The sequence below is a fragment of the Sorex fumeus genome, unplaced genomic scaffold, assembly GCF_029834395.1.
Source record: "Sorex fumeus unplaced genomic scaffold, SorFum_2.1 ptg000043l, whole genome shotgun sequence".
In the NCBI taxonomy this organism is placed as follows: Eukaryota; Metazoa; Chordata; class Mammalia; order Eulipotyphla; family Soricidae; genus Sorex; species Sorex fumeus.
This window is the reverse complement of record NW_026606100.1, coordinates 50,456,462-50,480,792: the sequence shown is the minus strand read 5'-3', so window position 1 is coordinate 50,480,792 and position 24,331 is coordinate 50,456,462. Positions and strand designations below refer to the sequence as shown.

The following is a 24,331-nucleotide window of genomic DNA, read 5'->3' as shown; positions in this document are numbered from 1 at the left end:
CCGGGCCCAGAGGCACCTCCCCGCCCTCCCGGGGTCCCCTCAGGGGCAGCTGCGTCGCTCACCACCTGGCCTCACTCTCCTCATTCAGCTTTGGTGTTTGGCGTTCGGCTTCTATTATATGAGTTTGCAACGTATTTTTAATCCTTGGTCACCCCCAGAATAGCACTTGCCCAGCCCCTCCCTCCCGCCCCCGCCATGTAAACGCTGTGGAGCTTAAGAGCAAACACAGGAAATGGTACTGAGCCACATCGAGTTTCTCCGTCCGGAGAACGTGTGAATCTTTCTACACGTACTCTACTTCAGTAAGGCAACACGGGGAATCTGCTCTGTGCAAACATTGCTTGCCAGTGAAATGTAGCTGTACTGAAAAGTATTCTAGTATCTCGTGGAACTGGCAGGTTAGACTTAAGAGTGACCACCCAGGGGCTGGAGCGATAGCACAGCGGGTAGGGCGTTTGCCTTGCACGCGGCCAACCCAGGTTCGATTCCCAGCATCCCATAGGGTCCCCTGAGCACTGCCAGGAATAACTCCTGAGTGCAGACCCAGGAGTGACCCCTGTGCATCGCCGGGTGTGACCCCCCAGAAAAAAAAAGAGTGACAACCCAGCATGGCTCTTTGAAAGCCCGAAAAATCCTTCAGAGAGTCACGGCCTGTGCACTGACCTGCAGGCAGGCCCTGGGCCACCTCCTTCGGCCCGTAACAACGGGGGGCTTGAAGGGCCTTCGTGACAGAGAATCACGAGAGAGTGATGTGAAGTCACGACAACTGAACTCGTCGGGCATGATTGCTTTCCCAACTTCACATCTGTCTCCACATGAAAGTGAAGAGTTAGCAGGGCTGGAGCAATAGCACAGCGGGGAGGGCGTTTGTCTTGCACGCGGTCAAACCGGGTTCAATTCCCAGCATCTCATATGGTCCCCCGAGCACCACCAGGAGTAATTAATTCCTGAGTTCAACGCCATGAGTAACCCCGGGTATGATCCAAAAAGCAAAAATGAATTAATTTTTTTAAAAAAAATTTTTTTAAAGTGTAGAGTTATCTCTCACAGAACGATGAAAATCTCAGAAAGTGACTTTGGCTGGAACTGTGAGAAACAGGGGTGAGGGCGGGCTGGAGCCCACGCTCTGAATCCAGAGACACCCCTCCTGCACAGAGCGGGAGCCCGGGCACTGCAGGCCCGAGGGCCAAAAGGGAAAGCAAAGAACAGTGAGGCGGTTGCTCCAGCCCCGGCTGCTCAGGGCAGCTCTGGGGGGCGGGTGAGGGCAGTGCTGGGGCCCCGTCCACGCCCCCAGAAACACTCAGGTTTCGGAGAGATCCGGACGACTGACCAGGCGGCACGCCGTTCAAGGCCAGTCCCGGACCCCCCAACCCCCTGCCCCGCGTGCAGGGCTGCCACTGGGCGTTCTCTCTCTCCAGGCACAGATCCAGCACCACAAACTTCCTGCCTCACGTGCAAATTGCCAGGAAAGCCTGTTCAGACTTGTTTCTCAGTGGGGAGAGGCATCCTCCTGGCCCAGTGCTCAGAGAGCAGATCGGCTGGAGCATCGAGGGCCCATTCCTGCCGGGGAGCCCCCCCCCCGCCCTCTCCGTAGCCCGCCGGCCTCTCCCTCCCACGGTGCGAGTGCCCGCGCTGCCCACCAGGCCGCAGGGCCCGCGGGGCGACTCACCACGGCGCCTTGCTTCACGCAGTAGCCGGCCTTGATGACGGCGCTGTCGGGAGGCGGTCGGGCCGAGAAGTAGGGAAGGTGGCTTTGGGAGCGCTTCAAGTTAGTCCGGTCGACGCTCTCGCCACACTCGCTGACTTCTTTCTGAAACCAAGCAGAGTCACAGGAAGTCTTTCTTCTCTTGCCTACGTCGTTAAAAAAGCAAACGTGCCCCTCGCCCTATCTTACTGCCAATCTGCGCACCCGTCTTCGTCCAGCTCGAAAAACACAGGCGGCCGAAGTGCTCGCCAGGGGCTGCAAATCACAGGCTTCCGCCCTGCACCCCACACGTTTGTCTTCTGCTGAAGTCCACACCCCCCGCCCCTGCTTTGTGGGCGGCGGTGTGGAGGCATACCCTGAGTTACTCAGGGCTTACTCCTGGCTCTGTAGACTCAGGAATCATTCCTGGTGGGCTCAGGGGACCAACTGGGGTGCTGGGAATCGAGCCTGGATCCACCATGTGGCAAGGCAAGGGCCCTATCCGCTATACCATCTCTCAGGCCCCAATGGGATTTCTTTCTTTCTTTCTTTCTTTTTTGCTTTTTGGGTCACACCCGGCGATGCACAGGGGTTACTCCTGGCTCTGCACTCAGGAGTTACTCCTGGCGGTGCTCAGGGGACCATATGGGATGCTGGGAATCGAACCTGGGTCAGCCGCGTACAAGGCAAACGCCCTACCTGCTGTGCTATCGCTCCAGCCCCCCCGATGGGATTTCTACTCATGGATTTTGGTCATATCTGTTTGGTTTGTTTGGGATTTTTCGTCTGGGTTTCTTTTTCTTTTTTTACCATTGAGTTTTGATAATTCCTTATATACTCTTGCTGTAAAAGCTTTATCGAGTAGGTGATTTGCAAATATATTCTCCCAAGGGCTTTCAACCCTCTTGACGGTATTTTACGGAACATTTCATCAAATTTTTCCTCGCATGAAACTGCATTTTTACATGTAAGCTCAAGTTTCTCAAAAGTTTTCTCTTAAGTTTTGTGGTTTTCTGTTTCCCTTTGGTTTTTGCCTTTGGGTCACCCTGGTTTGTGTGCCCAGAGGCCACGGGGGGGGGGGGGGGGGGGGGGGGTGATGATAAACAGTGCCAGGAACCGCACTGGGCTCAGGTGCACGCAAAACAACAGTTTAACCCTGATACTACCTCTGCGGCCCAAGCTTTATTATTTATATAGTTGAAGTCCAGTTTGTTTGTTTGTTTGTTTTAAAAAAAAACTATATTCAAATTTTCATCTCCCAAAACATTGGCTTTCTATTTATATACAAGATGCGATCATCTAAAATTCCATAAATCAACCAACCCTAAGGAATATTCACTGTCCTGTCACTGTCCTCCCGTTGTTCATCGATTTGCTCGAGAGGGTCCAGTAACGTCTCCATTGGATACTTTGTTGTTACTGTGTTAGGCATATCCAATACGTCACAGGGAGCTTGCCAGGCTCTGCCGTGATTTTTAAGAATTCCTAAACTGGGGCCGGAGATAGCACAGTGGGTTAGGAGCTGGGCAAGAAGCTTGCCTTGCAAGACAGTACAGTGGGGAGGGCGCTTGCCTCGCACACAGGCAACCAGGGTTCGATCCCCAGCACCCCACACGGTCCCCTAAGCACCACCAGGAGTGATTCCCACCCGCTGTGCTATCTCCCCGGCCCTCACAAATCTTGTTTCTGAACACAAAAGCACACAGAAGGTGGGGAGAAATCATGCAAAGTGATTTCTGTGTTTTATAATAAACACGCACTTGTGAGATCAGAAGCAAAGGTGATTTTACAGAGGCGGGGGGGGGGGGGGGTCTCTGCAGCCAAGGGGCGCCACTTGACCTGGCCACAACGCGAGCAGGAGGCAGAGAGGAAGGCAGGCGACTCTCACCTGGGTCGGGGTGATGATGGGCACCCCGCCGACGATGTCAGTTCTGTAGGACACCTGCTTCTTCCCACACTCCCCTGGACGACTCGGATTATCAGGATGGGGCTGGGAGTCGGACTGCTTTGGTACCTAAAATAAGTCATGAGTCATTCTGCTACTGCCATTATGTAAGAGGCCCTTTTCTAAAAGACCGTGCAATGATCTTCCATTGACACACAACTTACAGAGAGAGAGAGAGAGAGAGAGAGAGACTGTGTATGTGCGTGTGTGTGTGTGTGTGTATACCTAGTTCACTTCTCCTGCTAATTTTTCTGCTAGTGATGCTTTATAACCCAGCTCTCATTTGTCGAGTGCCTGGAGCAAGCACTGTTTTGTGAATTTTCTCCCCTCTTCCTCCCACCCCACCCCCACCCCCAGCACGGGGCAGTCTCTCTGCTGCAGTGGCCAGAAAACAGGCTCCCGACAGATCAGACCGTGGGCCCAGATCCTGGCCGTGCTACAGCCTAGTGAGGACAGAACAGCTCCTCCACACTCGACCATCACAGTACATTGCTTGTTTAGGAGAATTTTTTTTCATCTGTTTGCTTGGGGGCTACAGCTAGTGGTACTCAGGGTCTCTGAACTCAAGGATCGCTCTTGGTAGTGCCTGGCATTCATATGGGCGGCCAGGGTTCGAACCCAGGTCACCCACGCGAGGCAAATGCCGAGTTCACTCTACTAGCGCTCTGGCCCGTAAGATTTTTTTTAAATAGAATTCTAATATTTGTATCAACCTTAAATCACAAGTACAAACTACCGGTCACTGTGGCAAATTTCATACTTGAGCCCCTTCACGGCTTAGAGTGATAGCACAGCGGTAGGGCGTCTGCCTTGCAAGCGACCACCATGGCTGACTCGGGTTCGATTCCTCCGCCCTTCTCAGAGAGCCCGGCCAGCTACCTAGAGTATCTCGCCCACATGGCACAAAGCCTGGCAAAGTTCCCCGTGACATATTCAATATGCCAAACACAGTAACAAGTCTCACAATGTTACTGGGCCCGCTCGAGCAAAAATCGATGAACGACAGGAGGACAGTGACAGTGACAGTGACAGAGCGCCTTCACACAGGAGAAGCAACGAATCAAAGTATGTATTTTAGCTCTTCTAACGTGCCCCAACCAAGGACAAAGACATGCGGTTCATCGAGGCTTCTGTATCTCGGCAGTTTCACGTCATGCGTACATGAACTGTCAGTCAAGCCTCTGAAAGAAAGTCTGAGTCTGCACGGCAAGCATCACGGTGAACATGATCTAACTTCCCCTCGATGACTGAGGGCATCCGAGGACCCTGCAGGAACATTCTGACACATTCTACTGACAGAGCTGGCGGCGTAGAAACCTTCCCTTTGAAATGAAATGCCCGGCCTGTCATACAGTGGTGCCTAATAGCAGAGCACTGTGACGGTGCAGGGATGGCTCTCACCCAGGCACACAGCTGCAGCGTGTGGTACCCCAGAACGTTCGGGCTCAGCTCCCTGAAACTGATTCAGAAAATCCCCGCTGCAACCCCCAAGACTCTACTTCAGCAGAAGCAGCAGAGGGTTCTGGGGGGTCTGTACACCGTGCCTGGACAAAGCCCGCACAGAGCCTGCGCCCCACCCCCCCCGCCCAGACGTGACCCCCCACCCCCCGCTGCAGAGCCTGCACTCCCCACTGTGACCAACGGTTGCTCTGACGATGGAGCGCGAGGACAGGGCTTACTGAGAAGCTGCCTGTGGAATCCTGGCCAATCCCAGCCCACATGAACACACTGTGTCGGAGGGGCCTGAGCTCAGTGGCTCCGCAAGTCCCCTCTCTTCTCCGCCCTGAGCCCGGCTGTCCTCTGAGCCTGCCTGCCTCCTCAGGCCCGCGCCGACCCTCCACCCTCTCAATTCACAGCACGATACGATCCCCGGCAGAAACGGAGCGAGGCGGGAAAGAAAGAAGGAGCCAAGGGACTGTGCCCTGAACACTTCTGAGTCTCCCCTAAGCACTGCGTGATGTTTATTTATGTATATATATATTTTTTCCTTTTTGGGTCACACCCGGCGATGCTCAGGGGTTACTCCTGGCTCTGCACTCAGGAATTACTCCTGGCGGTGCTCAGGGGACCCTATGGGATGCTGGGAATCGAACCCGGGTCAGCCGTGTGCAAGGCAAACGCCATACCCGCTGTGCTATCTCTCCAGCCCCAGCACTGCATGATGTTTAAAAAGAACTGTGGTTGCTGCCATTGGTGGAGGTTCTGAGAGGCGGTTCTGGGAGGTGGTACTGGAGGTAGTACTGGGTAGTACTGGGAGAGTACCGGGAGGTGGTAGGGGGTGGTAGTGCTGGCTCTGCACTCAGGAATTACTCCTGGCGGTGCTCGGGGGACCATATGGGATGCCAGGGATTGACCCCCAAGCCACATGCAAGGCAAACGCCCTCTCCACTGCCCTATCGCTCCAGCCCGTAATTCCTTTTTTTTTCTTTTTGCGTCCCACCCGGCGATGCTCAGGGGTTACTCCTGGCTCATGCACTCAGGAATTGCTCCTGGCGGTGCTCTGGGGACCATATGGGGTGCTGGGAATCGAACCTGTGTCGGTCATGTTGGCTGCGTGCAAGGCAAACGCCCTACCCACTGTGCTATCACTCCAGCCCCGCCGTAATTCCTTTTTAATCAGGCATTTATACACGATCCCAACCGTTCGAAAGGTAACAATGATTAGAAAATGGAGCCGTGAATGAAATAAGGAACGATGACAGGGATTGACAAAAACCTGAAACATTCACAGTCACAAAATTTCTGGGATTTCGATCTTCTTGATTCAGGTTTTACATGTGGCTACCAGTAAACACTAACAGGCAAAACAACTAAGGACAAGGCCTTCCCTCTGGGGCCCAGAACGTCTGCTAGGGGCCCAGAACCCTGCAATCCGCTTCCTCCCTAGCTCCCAGCAGCCATGGGGAGAAAAGCTGCAATATGGGGGGAAATGGAGGGGTGGGGGGGGTCACACCCCGCTGTGCTCAGGAAGCAGAGTCAGTGACTGAACTGGGGTCCTGTAGATGCAAGGGGAGCACCGTGGCCTCAGGACTATCCCTCCAGCCCAACAGGAAAGACGAAAGTCTTTGGAAAAGAAAAAGTGATTTTTTTTTAATCTTAAAAAAAAAAATAAAAAAGAAGGGGCTGGAGCGACAGCACAGCGGAGAGGGCATTTGCCTTGCGCGCGTCTGACCCAGGTTCAATTCCCAGCACCCCATAGGGTCCCCCGAGCACCGCCAGGAGTAATTTCTGAGTGCATGAGGCAGGAGTAACACCTGTGCAAAGCTGGGTGTGACCCAAAAAGAAAAATAATAATAATAATAAAATTTAAAAACAAAACAAAATAAAATAAATACAAAAAAAAAGAAGAAAAGCAACTTACTATGCAGGGATGCTCACAACTGCCCTGCGTCTGATGCACATCTGGAAAAAACAGCTTTCTCAAGGCCTAGGAAGTCTACTTTACCCTGATCAAGTTATAATCACTCTGTTTACAAGGCAAAGATTTTTGTTTCTTTTATACATATTTATATTTTGAAATGCAAGTAAGGCTGAAAGACTACAGATACTATTAGAATGTCTTCCTAAGTTTAAACTATTACTCAAACCCGATTACTCTGACATTCAAATAAGCTAACGGGTCTTTTGTGGAGTTTCCTATCATTAGTAAAAATGAGGGACCGGAGAAACAGCACAGCAGGTAAGGCGCTTGCCTTGCATGCGGCCGACCCAGGTTCAATCCCTGGCTCCCCACACGGTCCCAGAGCTCTGCCAGGGGTGATCCCGGCGCACCACAGGGTATGACCCCCAAACAAAAACAGAGCAGCACCAGGATCCCAGAGGACAGACCCTCACGGCCGGCACTCCCTAGCACCCGGTACTGCCACTACTGCAAACCGTAAACCACACAGTCAGTGGCGTCATTCTGTTTTATCTTCCCGGAGAAATTTTCCAAATACCAAGTCAGTGAAGAATCCTTTAATAACGCGTGTTTCTGAACCAGCTTGAAAACTCGCCCCCTGCCACGGCAGCAGCCCTAAAATAACTTGTGCGTCGTGAGCGGATCGGAGCGTGTGGGCGTCCTCTGCCATGTGCTAACAGGCTGTTCTGGCGCCAGAGAAAGAAGGGGCTCAGCGCCGAGAACAGCTTGACTTAGGTTAACTCTTTGCTGTGTTGTGATACAAACACGAAACCCTCCGCTTGAGACGTCAACTTCCAAGTGACTAACTTCCAAGTGACGCTCCCTCTGAGGACGGATGGCTCGGAAAACGAGGTGCGGATTAGGAGAGAGCCCAGGCTATTCTGACAACACGGACCCACCTAGACAGCCTAGAAACTCTTTCCAACGTGCGGGCTGGGCTCCGCCCCTCCCAGTCAGGAGGCCTGCCAACATCACGCACCCTTCGAAGGCGCACTTCCCTCGAAGCTAAGGGGACTCTCCGGTCGCCCAGCACCCTGTATTAACGTTCATAAGAGCAGCTTAGCCAGAAAGCAGAAAGCTGGGCACGGGAAATCAGCACCGAGCCCTGGAACCCTTAAGAGCACGCGGGTGAGAGAAGCTCCCCGGGACGTGGGCGGGGCCCGCCGGTCAGCACCGGACTTCAGATCCGGACAATCTCCACCCCAGCCCCTCACTTCTAAGTTGTCCCCCTCCCCTTGCCCTGATGCTCACTCGACCCCTCCCCAATCTAACACCCATCCCAGGCAGGGCTCGAGATCTGAGTATCTACCCCTAACAGGTCAGAGAGACAGAGGGGCGGGCTGACTTCATTCTTTAGCAGGACCCAGGATGGAACCCAAGGCCGCACATCAAGACCAGAGCTTTACCAGTGAGCTCCTCTTCCCTCTGAAACAGACTCTGAACATGCAACCTGTTGGTAAGCTGGGGACATTCCATAAGGTGTGTTTTCAAAAGGCAAGCATCTATCTCCAGACATTAAAAAAAAAAAAAAGCAACATACTTACTGTAATTTTTATAGCTTTGTTCAATACATTCACCCATTCTATTAGGTCCTGTTGATCATTGGCTTGTAGGAAGTATTTCCTCATTCCTGCATTCATAACTGCGGAGAACAAAAATTAGATATACAAAACTTTGCATCTGCTATCTCAAAATTCATGTTCGGACACCTAAAATCTCTGCTGCTAGGTTCAATATCATGAATCTCTAGGTTTGTTGTTGTTCTGATTTGGGGGAATCACCCCCAACGGTGCTCAGGGGTTACTCCTGACTCTGAGTTCAAGAATCACTCCTGGCAATGCTTGGGGGACCATATGGGATGCCGGGGAGCCAACCCAGGTCGGCCACATGCAAGTAAGCATCCTTGCCGTTGTACCATGGCTCCATCCCGTATAGTGAATCTCCAGGATTCAAGAAACTGTCAAAACAGACGTAATACATCTTACCACTTATTTTTCAAAGGTGGAAGTTCTTTTGCATGGTTCCATCTTTTTCATTAAAAGAATACACCTCAATTAGTCACAGACATTTAGGCTTTTTTCAATTCTGAACACAACACACATACGTTTCTTTGTACTCGGGCTAGCAGTTCGACAGTGTAGATCTCGGTTTGGGGCGGCAGGCAGCAGCGCTCAGGGCTCACTCCTGGCCACGCTTGGAGAACCCCAGGCGGCTCCATGCACTGAGCCTGGGTTGGCCGCATGCAAGGCAGGTGAGCCGCCCACTGCGCCATCTCTCCAGCCCACAGACAAAGCTGGTTTCCCTCCCTTACCCCTCTCCTCTCTCTCCCTTCTCGCCCTCCCCTGCCCCTCCCATCCTCTCCTCTCCTCTTCTCTCTCCTCTTCTTTTTCTCAGTGCTGAGGAATGAACCACACCCCCGGCCCCTACAGCATAAATTTCTTAATGCAGACACGCTGGACCAGGAAATTCACAATTAATATCCGCTTATATGTTGACAAAGTCTCTTCCCCAAAAGCTGAGCTCATTTCCATTCCGGCACAAGCAGGCGTCCGTACGCAAAGGCCACCTTGTCCAATAGCCCTCTCACCTGCGCTGGTCACTGGCATCTGAGTTACCTCTGTGACCTGAGCTCCGGGACACACAGGTGGGAGCCTGAGCTTCCTAGGGACGGTCCCTGCCAGTGGGAGCACTGCTACCTGGCGTGCTGGGAGCACGGGGAGCACAGCTACATGCCATACTGGGACCACGGGGAGTACTGCCTACTGGGAGTACTACCTACCTGGGAGTACTGCTTACCTGCCGCTCTGGGGGACCAAGGGGAGTACTACTACCTGCCTTGCTGGGACCACAGGAAATACTGGCTACCTGGGAGTACTGCCTACCTGGGGGTACTGTCACCTGCTGGGTTGGGAGACGGGAACTTGGGAGGGATCAGGAGAGATCCCTAAAGATTCTTATTTCAGCTGAAGCTGTAAATCCCAGTCCTCCTTCAACACTGTGGGGGGCTTATCTGTCTGGGAGCCACACGGCAGTGCTCGGGGTACAGTGGCCAGGCTGGGGGATGCCCAGCTGGGGTCCTTGGGGGCCAGTGCCACCCGGCACCCATGCAAAGCATGTGCCCCGCTCCCTGAGCACCTTCCAGCCCCGTTTAGAACTTCCTAGTCGATTTTCTCTGGAATTTTCTTCCTCGCTCTCATCCTTTTCTACCATCGTATTCTTCAGCTGCTGGATTTCCATGGCGGGGCCTCTCCCATCCTGTCCTATCTCTCTCTTGGTATGTATCTTATCCTCCTTCCACTTTTCAATTCAACTTTTTCTACTGAGTCTTCAATCGCCTCCCTGCTCGCTGTCATACATGTGACAATTTTCCCTCTGGAAGTGGGGGGTGTGGGGAAGGCGGTCTAATCCCCTCTTACACTGAGGTGCTAAATTCCAGGTTGGAATGGCTCCTCTGTCCTCTGTCCGGGCAGGACTGCTGGCCGCCCCGCCCCCACCTGGCAAGCTCTTCTCTGAGAAATGCCCTTAGAGCAGGGCGCGGCAGGAGGGCACCGCATTCAGAGTACAGACCTCCCTGTGCCTCGCCTCCTCCGGGCAAGGAACCCTAACGCAGAGCCGCACCGTCCCATTCCCGCACATGACGCTAATCCCAACGCTTCCGACTCCACTGGCTCCTCCTACAGCCAAGCAAGTCCCTCCTCCCGCCTCCTCCTGGCTCTGTGCAGTACCAGGGACTGAACCAAGTCCGCTGCCTGCAAGCAAGTCCCTTAACCCCTAACCTATCTTTCCAACCTCTGTCTTCTAAAGTGTTTTAAGGTGGTGCCGGGGACTGAACCCAGGGCCATGCATGCACACAGCAAGTGCTCTCTAAGTGAGCTACAACCCCAGGACCCTAAACTCCCCTTTTCAAAGAACCGTTAACACCTAGCCCAGAAAGTACCTTTCGGACTTCAGTTTAGAGAATTCCTCCCGCTGAGTACAAAGCAACATAACATGAGGCTGACACCTAAGGGGAGTAGATACAGGGGACGGGAAGACTGCTCCCTAGCTGCAAGCCTGCCTCATGAGCAAAGGGGAGAAGGCAGCTGGAACGGAGAAGGGATCACTAAGAAAATGATGGCTGGAGGAACCGGTCGGGATGGGAGGTGTGTGCAGAAAGTGGATAAAGGACCAAACGTGATAACCTCTCAGTATCTGCACTGCGAACCATCATGCCCCAAAGCAGAGAGAGAGTATGGGGGAGACTGTCTGCCATGGAGGCAGGGGGAGAGTGAGAAAAGGGGGAAATACCGGAGATATTGGTGGTGGGGAATGTGCACTGGTGGAGGGATGGGTGTTTGATCATTGTGTGATTGTAACCCAAACATGAAAGCTTGTAACTATCTCACGGTGATTCAATAAAATAAAAAAAATTAAGGGCCCTCCCATTGATTATCGGTTTGCTCGAGCGGGCCCAGTAACGTCTCCATTGGAGACTTTGTTGTTACTGTGTCTGGCATATCGAATACTCTCGGTAGCTGGCCGACCCGAGTTCGATTCCTCCGCCCCTCTCGGAGAGCCCGGCAAGCTACCGAGAGTATTGGATATGCCAGACACAGTAACAACAAAGTCTCCAATGGAGACGTTACTGGGCCCGCTCGAGCAAAAAAAATTTAAAAAAAAAAAAAAAGAATTCCTCCCGCTGTCAGCCAGCCCTGAGCCAGCCCTGACTTCCCTCGGTCCTGTTCCTCTCTCAGAGCCGAGCCATCAGCTCTCCCGCGGAACTTCTACCCGCTCTCGGAGCAGACGCCCCATGTGTCCACTAGCGATCCCCGCGCTCATTCATCCCATCCTCAGCCCCCCCCCCGCTGTGACGCTGCCCGCCTCAAGCTCCTTCCCAACCCAGCACCCCAGCCCTCCCCGGGTGACTTTCCCCATTTCTGTGCCCCACCCTCTCACCTCTGCTCCCTCCCAGCCGCCTCCGACTCCCTGCTCGCCCCGTCCGATGCTTTCCCTCATCTCTCTGGTCTTCACTGCGTTCCCGCCGGACCGATCAGACCCCTCACCTGATGCACCTGCAGCCGCATCCTCCAGAACGTCTCGCCCCACCAAAACCCCTGCCTGTCCACGCAACACGGCCTGGCTCCTGGCTCTCCCTCTCCCTCTCCCCAGCCCCTGCAGCAAATACCGTGCATGCTCCCCCCTGCCTCTGCCTGAGGGTCCCCCACTGAATGATCAAAGCCCGCTGACAGCTCGGGCAAGGCCCCATTCATCTGGGCCCCCGTCCCTCCGGGACCCCGACAGCGAGGCCCTTCTTTTCTGCTGCTTCCATGGACCGCACAATGTCCAGCCCGCCAGTGATACCAACATGGTGATGAGGCCCAGCATGGCCCGGGCCACTCTCTCTGACCCACGGTGTCGGCTCCGCACACAGACCAGCACCTGGCTGTGAGGTGGCATGAGGGGCCTCAACTGGCTCCACACTATGGGCATGGGCGAGGGAGAGGGCTGGGCCTGGGGGCACACGAGGAAGAGCCCCTTTCTTCGGTGGATGCAAGGCGACCGTCACGGGGCTCTGCCCGAGAAGCACTCAGTGAACCACAGCTGAGCGTTACTCGATGTCTGTGACTGCTATCTTGGTTCTTTCCGTGGTTGGGGGTGGGGAGGAGGAAGAAGCCGGGGCTCAGCTCTGTGGACCTTGAGTGGTGCTGGGGACCGAGCCGGGCTCACAGCAGAGGCAGCGGCCTGCAAGGCAAGCCCCTGCCCTACCCCCGGCCCTACCCCCCACCAGCCTTACCCCCGCCCCAGACAGGAGTGTTTTCTGTAGTGCGTGAGATCATAACAAGCGTAAAAGATGACTACTTACCGAAACAGTACTCAGCCTTTGGCCTCAGCTTAGTGGCATCGCTAACCTAGCAGAAAAAGAGGGATGAGTCACTCAGTCCTCCACAGGGCACGACACTCAGCCACAGACCATCCACGGCAGGGACGGGGCCTCCCAGGAACCACAGAGCTAACAGCGCCAAAGAGGAACCACAAATTCACAATATAATGTGGGTCCCAACGGCAAGCAAGGACGTTTAAGGCAAATGATTATCCTCCGTGTTCTCTTGGAGCCAATTTCTCTCCAAGGGAATGTGAAGAAGTGGAGTATAAACTGTTCTGCTCTATGTCACACAGAGAGCCTGATTCCATTTTCAATATATCCTCCATCGAGACGACCCGGAAGCTATGGATTCTTCCCAAATTGCATGATTCTAAATTAGCAGAGAACTGGCAGAGACAACGAGGGAGTGGGGAAAGAGGAGAACCTTCCTTTAGAAGAGCCAAAACCGGGGCTGGAGTGATAGCGCAGCGGGTAGGGCATTTGCCTTGCACGCGGCCGACCCGGGTTCGATTCCCAACATCCCATATGGTCCCCCGAGTACTGCCAGGAGTAATTCCTGAGTGCATGAGCCAGGGGTAACCCCTGTACATCGCCGGGTATGACCCAAAAAGAAAAAAAAAAAAAAACAGCCAAAACCCCCAGGCACGGATCTGTGACAAGAAGAGACAACGGGGACCAGGGGCCGTGGCCTCGTGCCGGCCGGACGCCACATGAGGTGGGCAGCTGCTCGGGGCCGTGGCCGCTGTCCCACCAGGCTTCTCCTGCCACACGGTGCCCAGCAGGAGGGCTGGCACGTCTGCTTTCTACCCTCCAACAGAACTCGGAGTCTGGGGTTCCCGACCAATCCTGACCACAAACTCAGAGCTCTGAGTCACAGTGAAAAAAAAAAATCTGTTCCAGGAATAAATTCTGGAGGAAAAAAAAAAAGCGGCATGTCTAAAGTGAGTACAAAGTATACAAGTCCAACTTCAGCAGGCCGCGGAACGGGGCAGGGGACGACAGGGAAGGTTCAAGTTTAATGAGAGCAGTGGAGGGCCGGGTGGCCAAGCTCTCCCCTGCAGTGAGTCCTTAACAGACATCACACAGGGCAACCTCCTTTACCTCTCTCAATCCTCGAAACTCCAGTACAAGTCATCCGTCCGCCCGCTTCAGTGAGGTGACACTGTATGTTTAAAAAGTCGAGGCAGGGGGCTGGAGCGATAGCACAGCGGGTAGGGCATTTGCCTTGCACGCGGCCGACCCGGGTTCGATTCCCAGCATCCCATAGGGTCCCTCAAGCACCTCCAGGAGTAATTTCTGAGTGCTAAAGCCAGGAGCCAGGAGTAATGCCTGTGCATTGCCGGGTGTGACCCAAAAAGCAAAAAAAAATTAAAAAAAAAAAAAAGACATGCAGTGTGAAGTTAATCTGTTTGTGGGTGGGGTGTGGGGGGAGGGGGACTGAGGACACTGGTGCCACTGCAGTGGAAGGTCCCCCTGATGGGGGCAGCGGTGCTGGAGAAGGGACGCCCAAAACAACTGCACTATGAATGCCTTTGTAAATCCCGGTGTTTACAACTTTAAGAACATAAAGATAAACGCGAATAGAAAGACTAGGCAGTAAGAAGCTGAGGTCCAGGCAGATCAGCGGCCTCTTCCTGCCCTGCCTGCTCTCCTGAAGCTGGTCAGCGCGTCGCAAGTGTGACGTTACACTCGCATTATACAGCAGGAACTCCAGGCAATGAAACAGACTTGCATTGTTGGAGACCTACAGCCCCCTTCCCGGTGGAATCCTGCGCTTGGCTTGCTCCTATTCGTCTCTATGAATTCAGGCTGAGCGCTTATTAAATACCTTAATTTGCAGAACACTTAAGCAGTGTTTCCAAACAGTTCCCTTTGGTCAATTAACATAACAGGGCTTGCTCACAAAAAGCCTCCCTTTAACTCTATGGCCCTAGAAGTTCTAGACTTCTGTGTTTTGGTCAATGAGAATAAACAGCTATTGTGATACTGATAACAAAGTATTACATTCACAAACACAAGTCTGTGTAGGGCTGGGGAGAGAGCAGCGAGGTTAGGGCGCCTGCCCGGCACGTGGTCCGTGATTCCCGGCACCAGAGATGGGCCCCTGAACACCACCACATGCGATTCCTGAGCACAGAGGCAGAAGAAAGCCCTGAGCCACTGGATATGGGCCCCTCCCGCCAAAAAAAAAAAGAAAAGAAAAACAAAAGGTGTTGTAGGGGGCCGGAGTAATAGTACAGCGGGTAGGGCGTTTGCTTTGCACACGGCTGACCTGAGTTCCCTCCCCGGCATCCCATATGGTCCCCCAAGGACCGTCAGGAGTAATTCCTGAGTTGCAGAGCCAGGAGTAACCCCTAAGCATCTCTAGGTGTGGAAAAAAAAAAGTGTTTCAGACAGAGGCACACTGCAAACTGGTCCTGAAGACCTTTGCTGACAAATCTGTGAAAAGTGATATGCACATGCACTATTCATCCGACTTCCTGAGCAGTGACCAAGCTCTGGCCTGCAGTGAGTCATTCACAGACATCACACAGCGCCACCTCCTTGACCTCTCCATCCCCGAAACTCCAGTACAAAAAATGAGAAAATAAAGGGGGGATAAAACAACCTGCTAAAAAAATATGTCCTGACCCTAAATTTCTTAAAACAATAACGGTCCTGGGACTGGAGAGATTGCACAGTGGGTAGGGCGTTTGCCTTGCACACAGCCGACCCGGGTTCGATTCCCAGCATCCCATATGGTCCCCTGAGCACTTCCAGAGGTGATTCCTGAGTGCAGAGCCAGGAGTAACCCCTGAGCATCGCCAGGTATGACCCAAAAAGCAAAAAAAAAAAAAAAAAAACCACAATAACGGTCTTGCAAAAAAAATGAGAGCCCAAAGAAGAAAACAATAGAAAAAAAGTGAAATAAAGAGAAAAAAAAATCACCCTTTCATTATTAAGACGGTTTATACTGTTCAATATAAAACAAAGGGAAAACAGAAATAAATATCAGAAATACATGGAACAAACTTAGACCCCCTCTGGGTCCAAGTCCCCACACTTCCCCAAGCTACAATCGACTTGTTCGTGGATTTCTCCTTAGGATGCTCATGTACCGGACCACGAGGTGAAGGCTTCTGCAATGTTCCCCATCCTCTCCCTAATTAGTCAGGGCGCCTCCCAGACACAGTGACCTTCACAGAGACTGGAACAGGAAACCCAAAGGACACCGTGGTGCTTGTTCACACACAGGACATTTTAATTTACACATGAAAGCAAAGTCTGAGAGAAACAAAAGCTACCTTGGAAATGTAGGTGAGTTTAATGGCTCCAACACGGGATGATCCGGAAGGTAGGTTCTGGAAAGAAATGTATTAACATGTAATTGATATGCATCATTTGGTCTTTACTTAGTGTTCTCCCCATGCTAAGGAAGGTTCAAACAACTGATTTTCTAGCATCATATTCATACTCCAGCCTCTTCAGTGCAAGTATTTACAAGTCTAAAATCAAGTTGATGACACAACTGACAGAAAGGAACACTGTCCTGTGCCAACATGAGACAATCTGTAAGAAAAAGGTCATTTTTATCATTTTGCTAAATTTATTTTCTTCTCCATTAGCTTTAAAAAGTTACAAAGATTAGATTTTTTTCTTCCTGAAAGCAATGGAAAAATTAATAAGCAATTTCCCTAAACATTAATGGTATGGATTCACCACTCAAAAGGTACCCCACCTGGAACTACTTCATCTGACCACGGAGAGATGAAAAGAGAACCAACGGCCTGAAGTGATAAACTAAATCACAAGTTTAACGGCATTTATGGGATATTTTACCCCAAAACATATGGATTTACATATTTCAAGTGCATACGGAACACTTAAAGACAGAAAATATGTATCAAGGGGCTGGAGTGATAACACAGCGGGTAGGGCGTTTGCCTTGCACGCGGCCAACCTGGATTCAATTCCCAGCATCCCATATGGTCCCCCGAGCACCGCCAGGGGTAATTCCTGAGTGCAGAGCCAGGAGGAACCCCTGAGTATCTCCGGGTAAGACCTATAAAGCCCCCCCCCCCCAAAAAAAAAGTATCAAAAAACATTTGGGGGGAGGGTGAGCCATACTCATTGGTGCTCAGGGGTTTGGCCCATATGTGATGACAGCAATAGATCTGGGCTAGCAGGGTGCAAGGTGCCTTACTTACAGTTGTACTATCTGTCCACCCCCCAATCGTATGGGTTGGGTTTTTTTTGGAGGGGTGGGGAGGGTGCATCCAGTGGTGCTCAGGGCTAACTCTGGCTCTGGGCCCAGGGATCACTTTTGATGGGGCTCGGGGAACCACATGTGGTACCGGAAATAGAATCCACACGGGTAACACACAAGGCGAGGTGCCCTCCCCCCCGTACTATCGTCTGTTCCCTCCCGTCAACTTTAAGACTGCAATCGTATCATACATTTCTTCTGACTTCAATTCTCTAAGGCTTTAAATTAACCACTGGAAAGCAAACTGGACACTAAAATAATATGCTTCTCAATAACCATTAGCTCCATTAAACGGAGGAAAGGAAATCAAGGAGAAAATTCAAAACCATCTGGAGATAAATAAAAATGGGAGGGGAAATTTTCAAAACCTTTGGGACACAGTAAGAGCTGTACTAAGAGGAAAGTGAAAACAGACCTTTATTAATAAACAAGAAAAAATCCCAAATAATTTAACCTTACGGTGAAAGCACAATATAATACTTTTTTTTTTAATCTGTGCACTAACAAAGGTCGAAAAGGCATGACAAGATTCAACACCCAGATAAAAACTCTAAATAAAGTGGGGAGAAAAGAAGCATGTTCCATCAAAAATCCTCCGTCTTATTTATTTTATTTATCGGTTTGAGGCCCTCCATGTTCCCGGAGCGAAGAGATGCCATTGGGCTACACTAGCACGCGACAGGGACAAATGGAGACGTTACTGGCGCCCGCTCGAACAAATCGACGACTAACGGGAAGTTAAGTGATTAAGTGATAAGTGATTTATTTATTTTGAATACACATCCCTCCACCAGTGACCATTTCCCAAGATGAATGGAAAGTAAATCATCCAACGTTTCTCCCTGAAAATCAGGCTTAACTCTTTTACAAAAATCCTCCATTTTAAACTGAGTGAACTTCCCCCCTTTCTATAAATGTTGGTATTTATATACCATTAATATACCATTCTTTTTTTTTTTAAATGGCTGCAACTTCACATGGCTGAGGGTAAAATTAAGAGAGAAAATCATTTCTGATTAAGCCTATCAAGGAAAGACGAGAAGAATGAAGGCCACTGAACTGTAGGTAAGTTTTTTAACTGGGGGGGGGGGGGGGTGGACAGGGGCTAAGGGAAGGGGCAGGCATCCAGTGGCACCCAGGGCTCACCTTGGCTCTGTGCTCAGGGGTCTCCCCTGGCAGCTGTGTGTAGCCAGTGCCTTAAGCCCCTGTAACCATCTCTCTGGCCCCTTAAGCTGAACTGAAATTTTTAAAACACACACACACAAAAAAAAAAAAAAAAAACCAGGAAAGAGGGTATTCCAGCAAAGAAAACAGGGAGCGGGGGCTACAGCGGGTCAGACACCTGCCTCTGACCCCCGAACCCCGCATGATCCCAGAGCCCAGCAGGCGTGCCGGCTGAGTACTGCGGCAGGAGCGAGCCCGCGTCTACGAGTCCGCGTCTACGTGGGCGAGAGGCTCTGAGAACCGTGACAGGGGTCATGGGGGGTGTAGCAGAGAACAAGGAAGCCGGTCACAGAGGAACTAACTTTCGAAAACGGTGCAAGGCGTTTGTACGGTTAAGAATCTGACAGCAGCCCCCAGGATACAGCTCAGAGGGCTGCAGACGGCTCCCGTTCGAGTTCGACGGGGGAGTCCCGGGGGACTCAGCTCAGTCCCCGGCCAAGCTCCCTGCAGGAACCCAGCAGGGTGCTCCGAGCACCACCAGATGGGGCCCCCAAACAAAACAAAAATTAGGAAGCTGAAACCACAACGGGAGCCTTGAGGCGCTCTGCAATCAGAATCATTATTTTATCCTATAAAAACAAGAAAAATGATCAAGGAAGATGGCAGGAAAGCCAGATAAAATTACCTGGAAAGGGGCTGGAGAGACAGCACAGCGGGTAGGGCGTTTGCCTTGCACGCGGCCGACCCGGGTTCGATTCCCAGCATCCCATAGGGTCCCCTGAGCACCGCCAGGAGTAACTCCTGAGTGCAGAGCCAGGAGTAACCCCTGTGCATCGCCAGGTGTGACCCAAAAAGCAAAAAAAAAAACTCATCTGGAAAGGGGCTGAATGGAGTGGGGGGATGGGGGGGGAGACTCCCATTGCTGTCGGCCCTGGCTGTCTCCCTCCCAGGTTCTACACCCCACACCACATACAGTGCGCAGAGCACTGCCAGGAGTGAGCCCGGAGTCAGAGCCAGGAATAAACCGCAAGTACTGACAGGGGCAATCCAAAGTCCAAAAATGTTTTTAGAAAAATAATCTGGAAAAACAATATTCCAAGACGGACAGATTTCAGAAGGAAAATTAAGGGGCCCGCGGGATAGGACAGCAGGTCAGGCGTTTGCCTTGCACACAGCCAACCCAGGTCCAATTCCCAGCATCCCATCCATGTAGCCCGCTAAGTCCAGCCAGGAGTGATTCCAGAGCACAGAGGCAGGAACAGGTCATGAGCACTGCAGGCTGTGGCCCAGAAACAAAAAAAAAAAAAAAAAGGAAAAGAAAAATTAAAGTTAGGTTTTAGGGATCTCCTCTACTGCAGATTAAATAAAATCAACTTTTGTAATGACTTAACAAGGTACATTAGAAAAAAAACAAACTCTGTACAACTGTACCTCGTGGTGTTTCACTAATAAAAAATTTAAAAAAAAAAAAAAAGAAAACAAACTCTGGGTCCTTCTCATGAGGGGTAGGAGGTGACCTGTGGACTCTGTAAGCTTTCCCGGAAGTTAATTACATGGAGCCAGGCAGCTTCCAGACTTACGATCCCCAGCAGGGCCTGGTTATTACCAGGACTATACACAATGTAGATGCTTCAAAACACTAATCATAAATAAGTATGAATATTAAAATGATCCTTTGGCTATGCTTTTATTTTAAAAAAAGTTGTATGCTATGGGGAGGGGGGGCTTTCTTTTGTCTTTTCAATTCTGAGCAAAGGAAATAAAATATTGAATGTATTCAAGACCTACATCCCAAGTGAGTTGGCCTTTTCCAACATTGCTACACCTCCACTCAAGTCTCTGTCTTCAGTCTTCAGATGTCTGTTATTCTCACCAACTGAGCACAGCTCTAAGGCTCTGCGGGAGAAGAGAGACCAGAAACCAGGTTCTGACCACATGACAGAAAGGGTCAGAAATTAAGCAGCGGCAGAAAAGCAGGCTTAAAGGGTTGAATGCATGAGGGAGCCCTGGGTTCAATCCCTAATGTCACATGGAAAGGCCCTAAAACCAAAATAAGTACCCGGAAAGTATGATGGCTGGGAGATAAAGGCAATTCAAATACTAATTTCTGTGTTCCACTATGAAGAAACTGCTGCCAAGTTCATTAGAAAAAAGTGGGATTCAAACTCTATTGCATAGGGGCCAGAGAGAAAGTGCAGTGGGCTTGTTTTGCACTCGGCCAACCCAGGTTCAATCCCCAGCACCCCAGAAGTCCTAAGCACAGCCAGGGGTGGCCCCCAAACAAAAGATAAAACGTAAAAGTAATGCTTAATAATGAGTAAGAAATTCGGCAGGGCACTGAAGCGAACAGGGGTTAAGCAAATCAGCCATTCACCCTGAGTTCCTGCCCTCACTTCCCCGAAGGCTTTCTCGAGAGTCCCTTGAAGGTCACGTCATCGGAACCAGCGCTCAGGGCTGGGGCACAGGTTCTGCCACCAGGAGCCCGGGTCAGTCCCCGGCACCGCGTGGTCTCCCAAGCACCCCTGGGAGTGATCTCTGAGCACCCCCACAGTGTGCTCCTACATAAATCAATAAATAATGTGCTTTCCAACACACTCAATTAATTATCTTCTCCAGCATTGTCCCTAAACTGAACCAAACACAGGAAAACCCCAATGGATTCCTCAGAATACTCTACAACACGTTCCCACCCCCACAGTGGCTCACTCCCCTCGGTACTGGGGCTGACACCTTCAAGGTGACATATACCCCGCAGAGCTGGAGGTGGCGCACGCAGTGATGGGCATCTGACAGGGGCCAAACCAGCCCTTCCTACACTCAAGGCTCATGCACTACCACTATCTTCAGCCCCACGGAGTGGCACAAAGGAAAACTGAAAGCAAAACGGTGATCATAAAAGCCAAAATGGCCCCCGTTAGGCAGGCAAACAAAGCATTTCCTATTGCGAACGACACCAACGCATCCGCATCGTAGCACAGCACCAGGCTGAACTGTATGAAACTGACATTTTTAGTAGATTAAAGGGTTACGCGCTGGCAATTTAATTTAAGGCGCTCTCCTAAAGTTTTCCTGAAAAATGAACTTTTATTCCAACAGTTCGAAGTGACACAAAGCTGCCAGTGGTGGCTACTACTGTGGCTGGCAGACTCGAGAGTCTCTTCAGTGGGAATGAAGAGACGAGCTGAGACCAGGTGAAGATGCCGGGAATTCTGAGCTAGCACAGGGCTCTGGGTGTAGACCAGGCAGGAGCTGACCCAGGCTCAACCCGGGGCACCACCCGCCCCGACACCCCCACCCTCAGCATCACCGAGGTCCCCCACACCAGAGGGCTCAAGCAGCTGGTGCTGGCTGAACAAGAATCAAGGGGAAGGGTTCCCAGGGCCCCAGGCCTCTGCTTGGGAGCCTCGCCCCCACCCCACCCCCAAAAAAGAAAGTTCTGCACCACATTCTGAAAAACCAAGATGCTGATTAGACCACAGAGGTCTGCTTTGACAACAGCGCTGGCGACCGAGAAGAAGCCGAGCACAGACACGGGGATCGATCGGCTCTGCCTCTTGGGGACAGGAGCAAACCTTCCCAAAACGCCCCGACTCGGAAGCTCAGGACCCGCCCTGCCCGCTCTCCAGCGGAGTCTGGGCAGTCACTTCACCTCCGGAGTCTGGGCAGTCACTTCACCTCCTTGACCGCGAGCAAAGCTATCCTCCTTGGTCGTTTCCAACGCGAACGCCTCAGGGGGGACTGACAGCCTCCGCCAGCTACGATCCATCATGGCCTTTTTCGGAGGCGAATCAAACACATCCCAGCTCTGACGTTTCTTTGCAGCTCTGCTTAAGCGGGAAAAACGGATCAAAGAGGCGAAATCCCGAGGGAAAGAATTTATGATGTGTAAAGCCAGAGACGCGATCCCGGAGGGGGGTTTTACACGCAATTTGGGACATGCCATGGCCAGTCCGGCAGATCTTGAGCCAGAAAGGCGACAACACGCGTGGCCCCAGCATGGACCAGGAGGCCAAGAAGCCGGAGCGGAGTAAACAGTCATTAGAGGGAGTCGCACAGGGTGACTTTCCTCAGGAAGAGCAACCGAGGAGGAATTGTGAAAGAGATAAAGAGATGGGATCATAAAAGGGAAGTATCTAATTTATGTTTTTAAAAGGTAAACAAACTTTTGCTGCTGTTGACCGGTTCCTCCCCCACTGGTTCAGGCAAATAAACCCCTGGTTGCAGGGCCAAGTGACTATCAATTAAAAAAGTTGACCACACCCAGAAATGAGTGTAAGACAGGACGTCAACAAAAGAAGTAGAACAAAATAGGCAGTTCTTAGAGAAAGGAGAGAGAAAAAAAAAAAAAGTCTTACACAAACTCAGCACCATATAATATAAACTCAATTAAACTACACACCATTCTCCAAAATTGGAAAGACAGAGAATCAGGGTAACCGTACACACAGATCAAAGAGCAGAAGATAGCAGGAACTAGATTTCGGGTCACAGAAATTAAACAGACCCTGGTTCCAGTATGACAGCTCTTTCTGGACTCCAGGGATGTGTCAGTGACAGCTAAGAGGAAGACGGAGAATGAATGCTGAGTGTGGCATCCGAGAGGCGGAGTAACACCGAGGTCCCGGACCACTCCAGTTCTATACAGACCAAAGCAAGTCAGGAATAAGGGTGCATCCGGTCTTCAATGCCATCAGGGCGGGCCAGTGGGTGCCCAGCCCAGCCGTCAGGGTGCCCAATCCTGCTCCAGGGGACAGTACGGAAAACCCTCCGCCCTCCCTGCCTTGCTGCACAGTACAAGCAGCCCTCAGCCCAGGCTTCTGGGGTCTCTGCCCCTCGCGTCGCCTTTCAAAGCGCAGCTCAACCTGAAGAAAGCATTTCACGGACAGAGAAGGGTGAGGGCTGTGTGCGCTGGTGCCCTGGGCAGCCGCGGGGGGGTGGGGGGGAGAGGGGTCCGACTCGAAAGCCTCACCCGTGCACGACATAAAATGCCACTCTGGCCACTCGCCCAGACTAAATCTAACCTCTAATCCAAGCCTCTCTGATCTTAAAGGCGGGATTCCAATGCTGAATTTATAACACTTACTCTCAACACCTTGGAAGGCAACAGCAAATCCAAGTGCCTCCCGATTCATGTATTCTAGCACAGCGGCTTCCCCGCAAAGGCCGACACGTGTCAGCTGGGGGCCGGGAGGTGGCACTCTGGTGCCCTGCGAGGGAAACCGGGTGGGTGAGATGGGAAAGAGAACGGCCCCCAAGAAAACTCCCCCAAACACAAAGTTGGAGAACGGGCCCGGGGTCTGCACCGGGCGGCAGGAGGTCCCCTCCGTGGCCTGCCCCCGTCTCACCCCCGACGGGCCTGAAGCCCAAGCGGTGCTCACACACCTCCCTGGTGAAGAAGATCGACAAGGGGAGTTTCAGCATCTCTGGGCATCTGGGTCGCAGAAACCCAGACCGAGCTCTAAGTGCTCCCTTCCCCGCTTCCCTCCTCTTCTCTCCCCAAGGGAAGCTTCTGCTAAACTCTTGGGCTAATCTTGGGCTCACCCTTCTGCTAATCCCAGGTCAGGTCTCTGGCCCTCTGCTTTCAATCCTGACTGCTGAGGGTTCGGGCTGACACACAGCTGTAACAGCTCAGAGAATGAAAGTCTGCAGAGGCCGGGTGCGGGCCCCCGGCGCTGTGGCTGGAGTGAGCCCAGAGCCATGAGGCCGCAAGCAAAGGTCTTTGAAATGTCAAGTAGGGAGGTCAGAGCAATAGTACAGCGGGGAGGGCGCTGGCCGACCCGGGTTCAATCCCCAGCATCTCATAGGGTCCCCCAAGCACCGCCAAGAGTAGTTAGTGAGTACAGAGCCAGGAGTAACCACCACTGGGTGTGACCCAAAAAGCAAAAAAAAAAGAAAAGAAATGTTAACTATAACTGGCTAGAGACGGCACAGCAAGGAGAGCACCTGCCTTGCACGTGGCTGACCTAGGTTGGTTCTCAGGCCCCCGTGGGTCCTTGAGCACTGCCAGGACTAAGCCCTGAGCACAGCTA

At 52.0% G+C, this 24,331-nt stretch overlaps 1 protein-coding gene across 2 annotated transcripts in view; it reads right to left on the bottom strand.

Moving 5' to 3' along the window:
* PLEKHA1 (pleckstrin homology domain containing A1) overlaps nucleotides 1-24,331 on the bottom strand; it is a 56,647-nt gene that overhangs the window by 14,152 nt on the left and 18,164 nt on the right. The window contains exons 3-7 of one of the 2 annotated variants that reach the window (XM_056120552.1): nucleotides 16,177-16,233; nucleotides 12,872-12,917; nucleotides 8,574-8,671; nucleotides 3,573-3,698; nucleotides 1,670-1,810 (exon numbers count right to left, since the gene is read on the bottom strand). In XM_056120552.1, coding sequence (XP_055976527.1) covers nucleotides 1,670-1,810; nucleotides 3,573-3,698; nucleotides 8,574-8,671; nucleotides 12,872-12,917; nucleotides 16,177-16,233 — 468 coding nt within the window. The remainder of the gene's footprint in view (nucleotides 1-1,669; nucleotides 1,811-3,572; nucleotides 3,699-8,573; nucleotides 8,672-12,871; nucleotides 12,918-16,176; nucleotides 16,234-24,331) is intronic. The other variant, XM_056120553.1, reaches the window with a different exon arrangement.